At 43.2% G+C, this 16,601-nt stretch overlaps 1 protein-coding gene across 32 annotated transcripts in view; it reads left to right on the plus strand.

The window, feature by feature from the left end:
• DLG2 (discs large MAGUK scaffold protein 2) overlaps window positions 1-16,601 on the plus strand; it is a 1,097,443-nt gene that overhangs the window by 809,006 nt on the left and 271,836 nt on the right. For all 32 annotated transcript variants that reach the window (XM_078390148.1, XM_078390151.1, XM_078390152.1 and 29 more), the window contains one exon: window positions 10,829-10,998. In XM_078390148.1, the coding sequence (XP_078246274.1) occupies window positions 10,829-10,998 (170 nt within the window). The remainder of the gene's footprint in view (window positions 1-10,828; window positions 10,999-16,601) is intronic.

A 16,601-nucleotide genomic window follows, 5' to 3' on the forward strand; every position in this document is an offset into this window, starting at 1 on the left:
TTGATTTATGCTGGGACATTTACATGCTCATTTAAGTTAGATCATTTCAGCTATCGCTGGCATAGGATGATTCTTGTTTTGTTTAGCTGCTAACTGTAGAGCAATGATCCTGGCACCAAGCCAGCATTCAAAATGTTTTCAAGTTCATAAGGGAGCTATTTGGGGGGAAAAAATCCAATTCACTGTGCATGCGTTTGTAATGAAAATACATCCACAGGCCTCCTAATGAGGCACTTGATGCATTTATTATCCCAGGCCAAATGTTGTGTCTCTTAATTGCAAGCTGATAACCATATTGATAGAGATGGGGGCATAGTGTTCCGTCTTTTCTACTTGCTCTTTATCCCGTCGACTAAACTTAGCTCTTCTTTCTGCGCTTTCATTCAAGCTCCACTTCCTTCCCTATTCAGATTTTTAAAACTAGGCTTCTTTCCATCCTCACAGAACTCTGAGAATATGTGGACATTTGTGAATTCCAATAAAATCTTCAAAATGGAAACCAACATGGCATAAAGTACTGTAGTCAAAGGTGGTATACCAGCCCCTCCTTCTGGTAGGACCCTGGAACCACGCAGCTTACTCAAGGCCAGATTAGTAGTAGGATATGTAAAGGAGGAGAAGGGGACGACAGAGGATGAGATGGCTGGACAGTGTCACCGAAGCGACCAACATGAATTTGACCCAACTCCGGGACGCAGTGGAAGACAGGAGGGCCTGGCGTGCTATGGTCTATGGGGTCACGAAGAGTTGGACACAACTAAACAACAACATGTAAATCCATCAGCCCCACATGCTATGAATGATCTTGGTTAACACCATGTTCAGGAATCACAAGGGAAATTCAGTTAGCAGCTCTTGGCTTTGCAGCCAGGCACTGCAACCCACTGAGGTACACCAGGACTCCGGAAAGCCATATCTACACCTATACCTCTGCCAAGGGTACAGAAGCTGTGCTTTCCATTTCCTGGGGCCATCTTTCTTCCGGAGACAGGAGGTAGGTCAGGACTTGCAAAACCATGAGCTTTGGGTAGGGACCATGTCTTGCTCTCAGTTCAGGGTGAATTGGATCTGAATAGAATTAATTCAGATTGAGCTATTTTCTGATTTGACGGAAAAAAGGTGGCGGCTAGGCCAATCGCTCAGGTTAATTGAGCCTGAGCCTTGATGAGCTTACGCATTTGTTCTGAAATATTATTTATCGATTGAATAAGCTGTGCCAGGAGCTGTACAAGTTTTTAAAAAAATCAATTCCCCTGTCTGCTTCCATCTCCAAACTACGGAAGAGTTAGCAGTTTGGGTTGATTGCTGACTCTCTCCTGAGAAATTGCACTGTCAGTTTGAGGAAGCTGAAAAGGCCAGAGTGAGTATCGCAAGGTTTAACCTTGATTATGTTTCATCAGCAGCTCTGGGCGCTGCTCCACCAGTTACGAGGATTAAATAGCCCTGTAATCACTACGAGGGAGCAAGAGGGAAAACGATTAAAGTCTTTATAGAATGTCGTCTTAGTCAGTGAAGAAAATGTCACACACCCAGTTCCATCTCATCCCATGTAACCCAGGGCTTCAGTAGTTCCTGCTGCGTGACTCTTTCATCATCTGTGAAATTCTAAGAAAATGCACTCCACACATATAATGAACAAAGAGCAGTATATGTATAAGCATCATGGAAGAAAGGATAGAACAAATATGTGACATAGCCCTCCTCCCACAAGTATTATATGATCCTCCATGAACTATAGCACGAATAATGAAATAACATCACTTTTAATTCTGAAATGGTATTTTACATTTCTGAAAATGTACCATGGCCAGTTCTTCTATGTCCCCAACATAGGAAGATACAGTAGGATCCCCTGTATCCCCGGAATTGGTATCTGAGGTTTCGTTTATCCACAGTGTGCTGCAGCCCTATATACAACATACAAGAGTGCCCCCCTTGTGGCCTTGTTCCACCCCCTTGTAAACTGTATACAGTGGTGCCTCGCAAGATGAATTTAATTTGTTCCTCAGTCAATGTTGTCTTCAGAAAAATTCATCTTGGGAAACGCGTTTTCCCACAGGAATGCTTTGAAATCTAATTAATGTGTTCCTATGGGCAAAAAAAAAAGTCAGAACAAAGTCACATTTGGTTTACAAAGGGTTTATTAAGTGCTCTTTAAAGCCATACATATTGTGCAGATGTTTTCAAAAATTTCAATCAAAAAACGTTAACTTTTTAAACATCATAGGAAAATATTTAAAAATTAGCAAACATGAGGTAGGAACAAAAAAACGGAAAACATTCATCTTGCGAAGCACGGCCATAGGAACATTTGTCTTGCGAGTGATCAACAACCCCCCCATTGCCAAAACCATTTGTCTTGCGAGTTTTTCGTCCTGCGGGGCATTTGTCTTGCGAGGCACCACAGTACAGTATAGGGTTCCCTCAATCTGTAGTTTCAGGCATTCACTATAGATTGTGCAATTGATCCTCCACAGATTTGTGGGTCCCACTGTACTGAGTTGGTGTTTGTTAATGCATAATGTACATGCATCCATATGTAAAGTAAAATGGCTACCCTCTTGGAAAGGGCTACAGTTCCTGCAGTGGATTTAGCCAATGAGAAGAAAACCATTTCATTTATCTTGTGGTGCATGTTTGTCAACTAAGTACTACACTTCAAGCATGAAAGGGGCTGTTGCCCATGAAGGCTTCTTCCTTAATATAGGAGAACCGCCTTATTCACAGGATCAGTATCTCCTTATTCGCTTATCCATGGTCTGAAAATCTTAAAAGTATTAAAAGACAAAAAAAAAATACCTAATATATACATATTATTGGTCGTTAAAGGAAGCCAGAGCCCATGCTATGTATGGTCAACTTAGCTAGAGAAATATGTTTCCATGATTTCTTTACCAGAACTGTCCAGACTATGCTATGTATAGCATTTGCTATTATAATAGTGTTTGCTATGATCTGCGTTTTTCAGCATCTGTGGAGTGGTTTGGAACTGACCCCTTGCAGATATGGGGGTTTGACTTTAAATTTGTTAGCATTTAAGATGGCCCAGAACTGGTGCTTGTGCTTTTCTGCCTGCCATCTATTTCCAGCAATGGGTTAGCCACATAGTTGAACGGAATGTGGGATGTAAATAATACACCTTTGGTCTCTCATCCAAGATGCCTTTTGTTATTTTCTTAGCTTTTTCTATCCATATTAGCAGTGCAGGATAGTGATTCTAGTTTTGTGTTGAATGGGGTTGGTGGGGAAGCCGCTCAGGATTTTAGTTTGAACATCACAGGGGTTATATAAGGCCCTGAATCTTTTTTTGTTTGGGGGGGGGAGTGCTCAGCACCTTGGACAAGTTCTGCAAAGTTCTGAATCAGATCCCCCTTCCCAACAAAATATTTCCCCTGTCATGAGTGGTCAGACCTCTCATGACGGCTTAACAACAACCACAACCACAACCACAACCACAACCACAACAACAACAACAACAACAACTGCAGAGCCAGAAGGGACCCTACAAATCACCACGTCTAGCCTCTGTTAAGAAGGGACAGTGGGGAATTGAACCCCCAATGTCTGGCTCTGCAGCCAGATGCCTAAACCACTGAGCTAAAATATAACTGCTGGAATCCAGTATGCCTTCAATTTAGAGATGAGAGACATTTGAGCTTTTTGGACCACAACTCCCACATTGGCTGTAGGATTCTGGGAGTTGGAGTCCAAAAATTCTGAATGCTCCCCATACTATAAATACTATTTATACAGGAACAACCATGGCAGGAAGCTAGTTTTCTGGAAGCATTTGGTTGGCTAGCCTTCTGATCTGATCCAGTGGGCTGTTTAATTTATGTGGTGTGATGTGGTACAGTGCATGTGTTTCCCAGCTCCTGCTCCTTGCTAGCATTTTTATCTGAATTCATCGGGGACCTCCTGCATGGAGAAGTTACCTCATAACCCTTGCAAACTTTCCAACCCTGTTATTCAGCAGTCTCGCAGGCCATTCTGTCTGTGGCAAGCCGGTACACTCTATGTTCCTCTTGTAGTATTTTCATCTTATCTTTCCAGACACTTCTTGTAATTGGATCTTCCTGTTTCCTTGGCTGAACTTTCTTGCTCTGTCCGAAATGAAATAAGTTGGAAGTCTTGAAACGCTACCAGTAACGAAGTGGTCCCTTTCTTCCTTTTTCTTTCTGTCACAAGGTGTAAATTGGCTGCATGGTTCAAAGCTAAAGCCCCCGTGCGGTATATCGGGATTCTTGTTTTGATGAATGCACCGACCCAGGGTGTGGTTTAATTTTCATTTTAAAGCTTGTCTGTACAGGAGGCTGCAAAGGGAGTTTTCTTAATTCCCTCCTCCAGTGTTGGCGGGTTAAAAAAATCCTCACATCTGAGTGACTACGGCTCTTATGTTTTAACTCTAAGGTGGAATTTTGGCCTGCAGGCTTGTTATGAGTCTTTAATTTGTTGGTGTGTTTGTCCATTACTGAAGAAGCCAGTCTTGAAAAAAAAAAAAATAGAGCGAGCGAGCGAGAGACAAAAACTGTTTGCAACATGCCAAATTTGGAATAGGCCCTTTTGGGAGGTATGTGTTGTAACCGGTTTTCCCACATAAACACAAACCTGCTTCAGGTATTCAGTAAGGTACTTTTCAGAGACCTCGACTGACAGGCACCCGTAACTCGATTGACAGGCTTCCTCCTCTCATGTGCTAATTCTCAAATGAAGAACGAGGTCCTTTCCGCTCCTTCACCAAATGGGAACCTAGGATCCATAGGGGGTTGTGATCCAACTTGGATTGTTACCCACCCCATCTGTCGAATGACATCCTAGGGGGAAAAATTCTTCTCAGGAATTCAAATCCTTCCCCTCTCCCAGAGTTTGGAAAACACACCGTTTCCGTTTGTGCCAGGGAAGACGGCGTAAGTATGGGCCTCTTGAAGTGCATTGACTCAGATGTATAGGGATTAAGATGGCAGGAAAGCTTATTCATTCCCCTCTCACCTTCTGCTTCAGAGTGTGGAGGAGATTATTTGTTGCTCTCTGTGTTGCTGACAGTTGTGACTTTATGGCTCTTTGCTGTATGTACTTGAAAATCACTGCTCCTGCCTTCTCCCTGGGCGTACGACGCGCGGAGGGGCGACTGAACGTGTGCTTAAATCCCAGCATTTGCCCGCCATTATACCTCTTTCATGGAGAGACGTCTCTTTCTAGGCAGTAGGATGTTTGAAAACATGATATCTGGGTCTGTGGGAGGGAGTCGTCGTTTTTAGTAATTCAGGATCCAGCTGTGATGTTAAGTAAGCGACTGAAATGCACAAATGCGGCATCTGAGTAAGGCGTGTGCCTCAGGAGTACAAGAAAAATTAGTTTTATAAACTCTTTTGAGAACCGTCCAGGTAGAAATTCTTCCTTGGGATACATCTCAAAATGAATCAGGCAATTCCTTTCTCCAGTCTTGTTTGCACCGAATGGCAGCCGCTTCCTCCTCATGTGGGGTGATACGAGGTGGGGTATCATTTCTAGCTGGAGGCACTTGTTACTTATGGTAGCCAGGTCTGAGGGCCCTGGCTGGGAAATTGCTATGTTGTGCAGTCAAGGAGGCAAATGTCAGGAATAGCAACACAGGAGAAAGAGGCTGTTTGAGATCGTTTTAACTCCTGGGCACTCAACTCCACTTATTCTTGCTGCCATGAGGGCTTACTAGCTCAGCGTGAAAGGAGAAATGTATTTAGTATCCTGTCTTCTCATGATGTGCCCAAAGTAGAACAGCCTCAGTTTCAACATTTTTGCCTCCAAAGATAGTTCAGGCTTGATTTGATCAAGGACCCACTTGTTTGTCTTCCTGGCTGTCCAGGCATATCCACAAAGTTCTCCTCCAGCACCACATTTTAAATGAACCATTTTTTGTGTGTCAGCTTCACTGTCTAGCTTTCACACTCATACATGGTGACTGGAAATACAAGAGTGTGAATGATCTCCTTGATCTTCATCTCTAGTGAAACATCCTTACACCTCTTAATGTTCTCTAATTCCTTCCTTGCTGCCCTTCTGAGTCTCAGTCTCCTTCTGACCTCTTGGCTGCAGTCTCCCTTTGGATTGGTGGTTGAATCATGATATACAAAATCTCTAACAATTGCAATTTCTTCATTGTCAACACTGAAGTTGGTAGTTCTTTTGCAGTCAAGATTTTTGTCTTCTTAATGTTCACTGCAGTCCTGCTTCGGCACTTCTTTCACCTTCAAAAAGAGTTATAGGGAATAATACTTGAATTTAGCCATCATTGCAGTAACAGTTTTCTATAGCTATCCATTAAAATGTTGTGGATTTATTTCTGCTCATAGTCACCTTGATAAGGCAATCTTTCCAAACTGCTCTGGGCGTTCTCGAACAATAAACGTAGACACTTTAAGAAGCAGCTTTCTCTTTCTCTTTTGCTATTAGATTGGGCACAGATGAATTCAAACTGAAACGCATAAAGCTCAGCCGGGCAGGGCGAGGTGGGGGTAGCCTGTTCTGCATTCATCTTTCTTTTTTATTATTATTTTGTTCAGCCACCAGAGGTGGTTTAAATTTGTTCTGATTGGGTTGACACTGCTTTTGTCTGCTTCCTGACAGTATAGTCACCTGACCCAAGTGAAGGATTGCTCGTGAGGGAATCAGTACTAGAGATGGGCACAAACCAGTTCGTTCCAGTTCATCCTGGTTTGTAAAGGTGCTGCTGCTCTCCTTCCCCACCTTCTCTGGCTCAGTCAGCCAGTCACCAGGCCCAGCATGCTAGCTTCCTGCACCTCCTCAACTGATCTCCCAGTCCTGGCAGCAGCTCAGGCTTCTCTGCCCCGCCCTCTTGGCTGATCTGCCACTCAGAGAAAAGGGCGGGGCAGAGAAGTCTGTGCTCTTGCCGGTGACTGGGAGATTAGCCGAGGAGGTGGGAAAAAAGCAACCAAGCTGGGCCAGGTGAGTGGCTGTTGGAGCCAGAGGAGGTGGGGAGCAGCAGCACCTGTGCTGCAGCCTTTACAAACTGGGATGAATCGGGACAAACTGGTTCATGCCCATCTCTAATCCGTTCCCTTACTCTCCAAACCACTTTTTAAAATTTTCAGCTCAGCCTTGGAACATCCTTCCAGTAGGGCATTTAGGAGAACACTGTAAAAGAGAGGGACACACAGAGAGAAATGGAAATTGCTAATTAGCACTTGTTAGCACCTTAAGGCTGTTGGAACTGGTGAAAATCAAGCCTCTGCCTCTGCAAATTGCTCTGGATGGCTACAGCAATTTCATCTGGGGAAACCTGATTTCCATGGGTGTAAATCACAGTGGATCAAACCATATTTTCCCTATTTCACACTCTTGAGTTTTGAAGTATTATCTGATTTGATGGAAATGCCCGTACATTGAGAGCTAGCAGTAGCATTGTGCCTAGGGTTACGTCTATGGGTAGCATTGATCATAGATGTCTTGTATTTTCTCAGTCCACAGAGAATCATAACATCCTCCCAAAATGAGACTGAACTACTGACTACTGATCTGATCGTTGACTGAGAAACGTCCTGGGTCATTATTTTCTCTAGGGTTTTTTTTTTTTTTTTTTTGCCTGCTTAAAAAAAACAAACTAACAATGCATGTCAAGTGGCTTGGGGACTCTTCAAGCAATGTTGAATGCCTACCATGGAGGTCACATTTTCTGTGGATTCTGCCATAAAAAGTGATTCTGGGAAAGTAACATATCCCTTATTGGTGCAAACAGGTTGATCTGTTATTTTAAAAAATCTCCAAAAAAACTGCATTTTGTATATACTGTATCTTTAAAGAGATTTCAGCTGGAAACCTACACTTCTAAATTAAATCCCTGTCAAAATTATGCATACAGGGAGGCCCAGAAAGAAAAAAACAAGAAACTGGGCCTTCTCTGCGGTGGCTCCTCGTCTCTGGAACAATCTGCCTCCGGAGTTTCGCCCGGCTCCCTCACTGGATACTTTCAAAAATCAATTAAAATGTGGATGTTTAGGCAGGCCTTCCCCCCAGTTGATTCCTGATTCTCTCCCCTCCTCTCTCTATTTGATTTATTTTGTATGCTCTCCATCTTGCAGAATTGTCTAATTGTGTAATAATTCTTTCTTATATTTGCTTATGTATTTTGTGTTGTAAGCCGCCTAGAGGGGTCACAATGACCAAATAGGCGGGGTATAAATAGAATAAATAAATATATAAATAAAATTATCAGACATACCTTGAAATAGTGCTTGAAGCACTATGGGGCGGTATATAAGTAGCACACTTTGCTTTTGCTTTGCTTTTTTGTGACATAACAATATATACAGTTTGTTGCTCAAAAACACTAGTTTAGATTTCATAGAAACATAGAATAATTGAGTTGGAAGGGGCCTATAAGGCCATGGAGCCAACCTGCTGCTCAAGGCGGGAATCCAAAGTGAACAAGATCTGACAGAGGTTTGCCCAGTTTTCTCTTGAATGCCTTCTAATTTTGGTCACCACCTCCCAAGGCCATTGGTTCCATTGTCCTACTGTTCTAATAGTTAAGAAACTTTTTGTGTTATTTAGTCAAAATCTGGCTTCCTATACCTTTAGCCTGTTATGATGTGCCCTGTACTCTAGGATGATCGAGAACTGCCCCTCCCCCTCCTCTGTATGACTGCCTTTCAAGTACAGTGGTGCCTCGCATAGCGATGATAATCGGTGCAGCAAAAATAGCTGCAAAGCGATTTCGTCGCTATGCGATATTAAAAAGCCCATAGGAATGCATTGAAACCCCTTCAATGCATTCCTATGGGCTTCAGACTCACCTTTAAGTGAAAATCCTCCATACGGTGGCCATTTTCGCTGCCGGGTAAGCGAGGAATCCATCCCAGAAAACAGCAGGTAGCCATTTTTTTTACCCGGTGGCCAGGGTATGGATCATCGCAAAGTGATTTTTGCCCATAGGGAACATCACAAAGCGATTGCAAAAGCGATCACAAAAGTTAATCGCTATGCAATTTCGTTGTTAAACGGGGCACCCGTTAAGCGAGGCACCACTGTATTTGAAAAAATGCTATCCTATCTCCCCTCAGTCTTCTTTTCTCAAGGCTAAAGAGGCCCAGTTCTTCACAGGGCTTTTTTTCTCCAGTCCCCTGATCATCCTGGGGGGGGAGGGCCCCCAATCACCCTTGATGGGGAGGAGGGTTCTTACACAACATTTTGTTGGGTAGGATCCAGAGCAGTACTCATAGAAGGGTTGTCTTTTTATCCCCAATGCATTTTAACCACTTTTCTATGAATAGAAGTGGGCAGTTTTAGTGAATCTTGAAGCCAATCTATTTCTCCTATCCCAGATCACGGCCAGCTTCACGCTTCCTTCCTATCACAATCAGAAGTGGTTAGAAATCCACTTCTAGTTACTGCTGCTACTTTTCCTCCTCCTCTTCATGCTCTTCCCTTCTTGTTCTTTTCTGTCCAAATAAACCACAAAGAGGGCTTAGTCCCTTGGTTTAAAGGAGAACTTATTGGACCACCTTTCTTGTTTGAGTATGGCAGGACTCCAGGGCCACAAAAATGAGTTGAAAAGGTCACCTGAAGAGTCTATGTTCCCCACCTCTGCTGACCTGGGTTTGAGTGGCCCAGGTTATGTCATTAGAGACCAACATTCCCATTAATGTTCTTAAGAGATTTTAAATTGCATTGACAACTATTTGTTGAATGCAAGTGTTTCATAGAATCATAGAACTGTAGAGCTGGAATGGACCCACCTCCAAAAGCAAGAACTCCACAACTAAAAGCATCTCTGATAGATATCCATCCAACATCTGTTTAGAAATGAATGAAGAGGCCACCATCTCTCAAGGGAATCCATTCCACAACTGAACACGTCTTACTGTTTGGAAATGCCACATAATTTTAAATCAAAATCTGCTGTCTTATAGCTTGATCTACTGGTTTGTGTCCTATCTTCTCAAACTTTGAAAAAGGAGGTTGCTTCGTCTTCCACAAGAAAACCCTTCAAATATTTGCAGATGGATCTCACATTGCATTTCTATAGTCTCTTCTCCAGATGGAATATATTCAACTCTCTCAATAGTTTCTCATAGGGCTCAGTTTCCAGAATCCAACCATCTCGTCCTCTGTCATCCCCTTCTCCTCTTGCCTTCACTCTTTCCCAACATCAGAGTCAGTGCTATAGGGAAGTACATAAGCTGCACATTGCTTTGCTTTCTATTTCAGCCTTGGCTATAGGCTTCATAGGCACTTAAGTGTACAGATCTCTCTCTAGTGGGATAGATGCACAAGGTTAATAATCCAGTATTATTTTGGGGAGAAATGCTGGCCTAAACAGAAATACACTATTATGGAACATAAAATGTACAATAGATTGAGAGAGAGAGAGAGAGAGAGAGATGTACAAAGATCATATTGACTTGCATCTGGGTGAAAACTGTGAAGTATTGCATGAAGACCTGAAGCTAGCCTTAGGCATATTAATTTCAGTAACCAATTTCCTAATAGAATAAAATGTCAGGATAAAGCAGAATGACTGTCAATACAATTTCATTACAGAAGGGTCTACTGCTGAATACAGCTAGCGGAAATTGTAATGAGTACAAAGTACAGAAGCTGTTTTTCGGGGAATGCCATCTTTAAATGATGGCCAAGGAAACTTGAGAAATATCTGGGGGTGGGGAGGTTCCCCATGTGCTTAAACCAAAAGGCTTTGTACGGTTGTATATCTGTGATGGACCCATTGCTTCAAATTTTTCAGTCACCCAATAATTTTTCCTGCTTGGCTTATGAGCCACTTTCTCCATTTAAAATTAAACATCTAAATATGTTTGTCCTTTCTTCCCTCCAGAGTCAATGACTGCATCTTGAGGGTGAACGAGGTGGATGTCTCTGAGGTGTCACACAGCAAAGCCGTTGAGGCCCTCAAAGAAGCTGGCTCCATAGTGCGACTGTACGTCCGTCGAAGGAGGCCGATTCTGGAGACGGTGGTTGAAATCAAGTTGTACAAAGGACCCAAAGGTAATCATGGAAATGAAACAAACAAGATATCCAGAGGGAAACTTTAGAAGAGAAGCGGTCTAAACCCAATTATGAATCTCAACCAGAATTGTTATTTGCCATCAAATCACATCCTATTTAAGCTAACCCTAACAATGTTTTTATATAGCATTTTCAAACCCACCTTGGGTTTCCTATGGGGAGGAGGTGGCATATTAAGTAAGTAAGTAAGTAAGTAAGTAAGTAAGTAAGTAAGTAAGTAAGTAAGTTAGTTAGTTAGTTAGTTAGTTAGTTAGTTGTTAGTTAGTTAGTTAGTTAGTTAGTTTTAAAGCTATGTGGTAAAGTGTAGTATTGAGAATTCTGCCTTCTCCCCAGTGAATTTCCACAGCTGAGCAGGATTTGAACCCAGGTCTCCTTAATCCAGCATGATATCCACTGCAAGAGGAGACCCACTAAATTAATCGTTCTTGTAAATTGACATGAGAGATCTCTGGAATTTGTACGTTTTAAATTGCAAACTGCCCAGAGTAGTGTGGCCACTAATGGGGTGGCATATAAATCAAATAAATAAATAAAATCCAGCGATACCATTGATTTACCTTAGTTGTGATTAGCACTCATATTCAAGCCACAGGAAGCTGCATTATGGACCTTCCTGGCATCCTCGCCCTTCATAAACTGTGTTTACTGTAGCCTTATGGGACTGAGCTTTGATATAGTCATCCTACTCTGGCTTCGATCTAGTGATCCTGCTATGCATTACACCCAAACCAAAGAAGTCTGGTTGAATATCAGTTAAGAGGCCATGATTTTAAACTGGAATCAACTGCTGATCTTGGAGGAAGTGTAGACTCAACTTGCTGTATACACAAGAAGTGTAAGCTTCACAGCTTGTTTCCCGTATGTTACCGTGGGCAAAACTACATATTACTCTTGATTGAAAGCAGAACTGCCATGTTTATTATTTTCTCTGATGACATTTAGAGTGTATCTACAGTACACAACTAAAGCAATTTCATGCTATTACTATCTTTCATAACTCCATTCTATGGGTTATTGGAATCTGTAGTTCAGCAATGTACTAGCAAAGAACTCTTTTGCTATAGTTCAGGAAAGTGCTGTTGAGTTCCCTAGCAAAGTATTTGATTTATCTCATCAAACAGCAAATCACAAAACTCTGTAAGATGGAGCTATCACAGATGTATCCATCTGTTGTAATTGTACAGTGTAAATCAGGCTTGTCCAACCTGTGGCCCAAGGGCCGCATGCGGCCCAGGTTGGCTCATAATGCGGCCCAGTGCAATTTTTTATTTTTAAAGAAATTCCAAAGTTTCAAGTTACACTGCCGGCGCTTGCGGCCGAAATGTGGCTGGGGCATGTCACAACAGTAGAGGGGGAGAGAGGGAAGGAAGGAAGGAGCAGGAGGGGAGGGGAGACGGGGGCTGTGTGACTGCATTGTGCCATCCCCGTCAATAGGTGGACCCCTTCCTGGCCTCATAAAGCCACCGGAGTCGAAGCTGGCAGCCTCTGCTGTCTGAGATTGCATCTGCCGGTAAGCGCGCTTGGAGCGGGGCTATGGAGGATGGTTAGGGCTGCCCCCCCATGTGGCCCAAACCAAATTTATGTGCGGCCCAAACCAAATTTTCATCTTCTAATGTGGCCCAGGGAAGGTGAAAGGTTGGACACCCCTGGTGTAAATAAACTCTCAAGGCTATATTCATTTGATACTTCGAAGTAGAATAGATCCATCAATCAATCAATGAGAATTTAGTACACCAGCATGTATGTAAGACCCACTGATTAGCTGGAATTAAGGATTAGATTTTCGTTACCAAGTCACTCTCCTGTGTACTTACAACACTTCCTTCAGTTCACAGCCTCGGCTAGCAGCAATACAGAAGTGTACAGAATGAGGATATTATGACCTTATATACTAATTAAATCACTGGTAGGGGGAGGAGAGCATGGCAGACGAAGGCCATTATTTTACCTGCAGTGATGGCTCAGAGAGATGGGTAGCTGGCTGTGGAGCTAGAGGTCAAGAGTTCCATTCCCGAATGTGCCTTCCAGGAGAAAAGCTAGCCTGTGAAGTCTTGGTTAAGCTGCACAGTCCCAGAAGAAGGAAATAGTAAACTTGGTGTTCTTTGCCTAGAAAACCTTGGAAAGGGTTGGTTGCCATAAGTCAGAATTGACTTGATAGCACATAATTACTATTGACCCATGTCAAGTAGCTGGTGCAGTTCCGCTCTGTCTCTTCTGCACCAAAAGTGGCCAATTTCTTGAGCTGGGGCAGGTTGGATCTTGATGAAACTAGAAGCTTTTGTTTCCTTCTCCAAGCTTAGGTTTCCTCAAAAGACCGTATTAGAACAAAAATGGGTTTACACAGAGATTTAGCGCAGCACTCAATTGAGGGACTCAGAGGTGAATAGACCTAAATTCAGCATACCTTTTAAGCTTTGGATAAAGCAGTGGGAAATAATTAAGCTTGACATTACAAGCAGCTGCAGTGGAGAAAAAGAAATTAAACGTTTGCACTCTGACAGCAAAAGCTTTGCAAGGTTTTCATTTTCAGTTTTGCTGCCTGGAACAATTTTTTGTTACTCATTGCATTGGGGAGATTAGTTTTTTTTTTAATGCTTTTATAACAAGCTGGAGTTTTTACCCCTTGGCATTTCAAATATTGATTTTATCATCCAAGCGTTCTAGAAACGTGGTTTGTTTGGAAACGTATGCATTAGCAGTTGCATTTTGTTGTTAACCTAGGTGCTGATCAGATTTCTGTTTCATCGTTACAAAAGAGAGGCTGAGTGGAAAGCAGATTTGAAATGGATTGGCAGCTTCGTCTAGTATGGGATCATTGCTACAAGTGGAACATTTTTAAGCGAAGTAGCTGCACATGGGAATGCTGTGTTGATTGATATTGATAGACCAGTCCTAGGAGTCTTTGTTTGCATCAAAATCAGTTCTTTTGTAAAATGAATGGGTCTTAATTGTTCACCCAAGACCAACCCACTCCAAGACACTTTGCTTTGCGGTGGAGATAGCTCACAACAAGATATTCTTGCTGGAAAATTCCAGTCTCACGAGGGCTCAGTGTGACAAACCCAGACCTACTGGGATATGTCACACAGTTACACTAAGCTGCCACCAACCATTCCCTTTAAGAAGTCACACAGACTAGGGATGGATTTTTAAACAATAAAAAGAATAAGGTTTATTTAAATACACACAGGGAAAATAAAACAATCAGGTGAATCAGATAAAGTAACGTGGCTTAGTTTCACTCATACATACACACAGTTTGGTTCACACAGAACCTTAACGTAAAGCACAGACCCTGAACCTATCAGTTCTGGCTAACCAACAGACACCTGAACCTATCAGGTTGGTACTCTGACACACAGTAGTACCCTGTCTGACACACAGACTCCCACAACAGCTTCTTCTTCCCAGCTGCTGCTTCGTCACAACCCAGTGTCTCTCAGCATCTCTTTTTCACCACACAGGCATCACATATTTATACAGTACAGCCCCTCCTCCTGATGTCCCGCCTTCCACTCCCCATAGGATGGAACTTTCCCTCCAAACCCATGACAGACAGGTAACATCAGTGCTGTATGTAACACCTCCCCTCTTTATAAGTTGTTTTGTAGGGGGAAAGCTAAGGTGCTTTTCACCAAAAAACAACCTGGATAAAATACACAACAACAGTTATACATACCATATTATACTTACTCATACTTACATTCTAAGTTAAACCATAGCAAATAGGCCTTTAAACATTTACCATATACATTACATCAATTTACCTTTATTCATACAAACCAAATTCAAAACCAGGTACATTTTACTTTTTGTCATCATTATATACACATATAGTCCATGTTCTTTCGCCGTCTTCAATCTTCAGGTCTTCTTGATAAGGCGTCAGCAACACAGTTCACTGACCCTCTGACCACCTTCACTTCAAAGTCATAGTCCTGTAGGTTTAAAGCCCACCTCATAAGTTTGCTATTGTGGGTTTTCATTGTCTTTAACCATTGCAATGGTGAATGGTCAGTACACAGAATAAAATGTCTTCCCCAGATGTAAGGCTTGGCCTTCTGGATCGCGTAGACTATGGCCAAACACTCCTTCTCCACGGTTGCCAAATGTCTCTCACCTTTTTGAAGTTTCCTACTCAGGTAGGACACTGGATGCTGGTCACCATTCTCATCCTCCTGGCACAGAACTGCTCCTACCCCGCTGTTAGACGCATCGGTGTAGATGATGAACTCCCGGTCGAAGTCTGGAGCACGCAGGACAGGATAGTTGATTAACGCCTCCTTCAACCTCTGGAACGCCGCCTCACAGTCGCTGGTCCACGGGATGCGGTCATCAGCCTTCTTCCTCGTCAGATCGGTCAGCGGAGCCGCAATCTCGCTAAACCTCGGGATGAACTTTCTGTAGTAGCCCACCAACCCAAGAAATGATTTGACTTTTTTCTTGGTGTTGGGTCTAGGCCAATCACGAACAGCTTCTATTTTGGCCTCCAGGGGTTTTATCATTCCTCCCCCTACCATGTGACCCAAGTATTTTATTTCTGGGCTACCCAGCTGACACTTGCTGGCCTTTACTGTTAGCCCTGCTGCACTTAACCTCTGCAGCACTAACTCCAGGTGTATCAGGTGATCTTCCCAGGTATTACTGAAGATCCCTATGTCGTCAATGTAGGCCACTGTAAAGTCACTGAGCCCTGCCAAGGTCTGGTCCATCAGCCTTTGGAATGTGGCTGGTGCATTTCTGAGACCAAAGCTCAGGACTCGAAACTCATAAAGACCAAAAGGGCTGCAAAAGGCAGTCTTTTCTTGATCCCTGGGATCAATTCTTAATTGCCAATATCCCTTTACCAGGTCCAATGATGAGATGAACCGACAACCCCCTATGGTTTCAATCAGGTTGTCTAGCCTGGGCATTGGGTAGGCATCAGGAGTGGTTACACGGTTTAATTTCCTGTAATCGACACAAAACCTAATGCTCCCATCAGGCTTGTCCACAAGGACTATCGGAGAGGACCAAGGACTAGAAGAGGGGACGATTATGTTCTCCCTAAGCATCTCGTCCAGCTCCTTCCGCACCTTGTCCCTATAGGGTCCCGTTACTCGGTATGGGGATACTGCCTGCGGGGGTGCATCCCCTGTGTGGATCCGATGCATCACTCCCTTCACTATCCCCGGCTTGTTGGAAAACACCTGTTGATATTTGCTAAGCAGCATTTTTAGTTCTTGCTGCTGGTCTTGGGTGAGTGCAGGACTGATCTTTACCTCCTCTGGGTTGTATTTTACTTCCCCTCTACCCTCCCAGAAGGGTAATTCTGCTTCCTCACTCTCAGCTGCTTTTATCGCGAATAAAACCCTCTGTTCCCCTCTGTAGTAGGGTTTTAGGGCATTCACATGAACTACCCTCCTTGCTTGGTTCTCCTCCTGCTCTATAAGGTAGTTCAGGTCTGACATCTTGGAAATGACCCTATATGGTCCTGCCCATTTGAGCTGCAGTTTATTCTCTCTGCAGGGCCTAAGCCAAAGCACTTCCTTCCCTGGGTCAAAGTGCCTCTCTCTAGCTTTGTGGTCATACCATGTTTTCTG

The sequence above is a fragment of the Pogona vitticeps genome, chromosome 3, assembly GCF_051106095.1.
Source record: "Pogona vitticeps strain Pit_001003342236 chromosome 3, PviZW2.1, whole genome shotgun sequence".
NCBI lineage: Eukaryota > Metazoa > Chordata > Lepidosauria > Squamata > Agamidae > Pogona > Pogona vitticeps.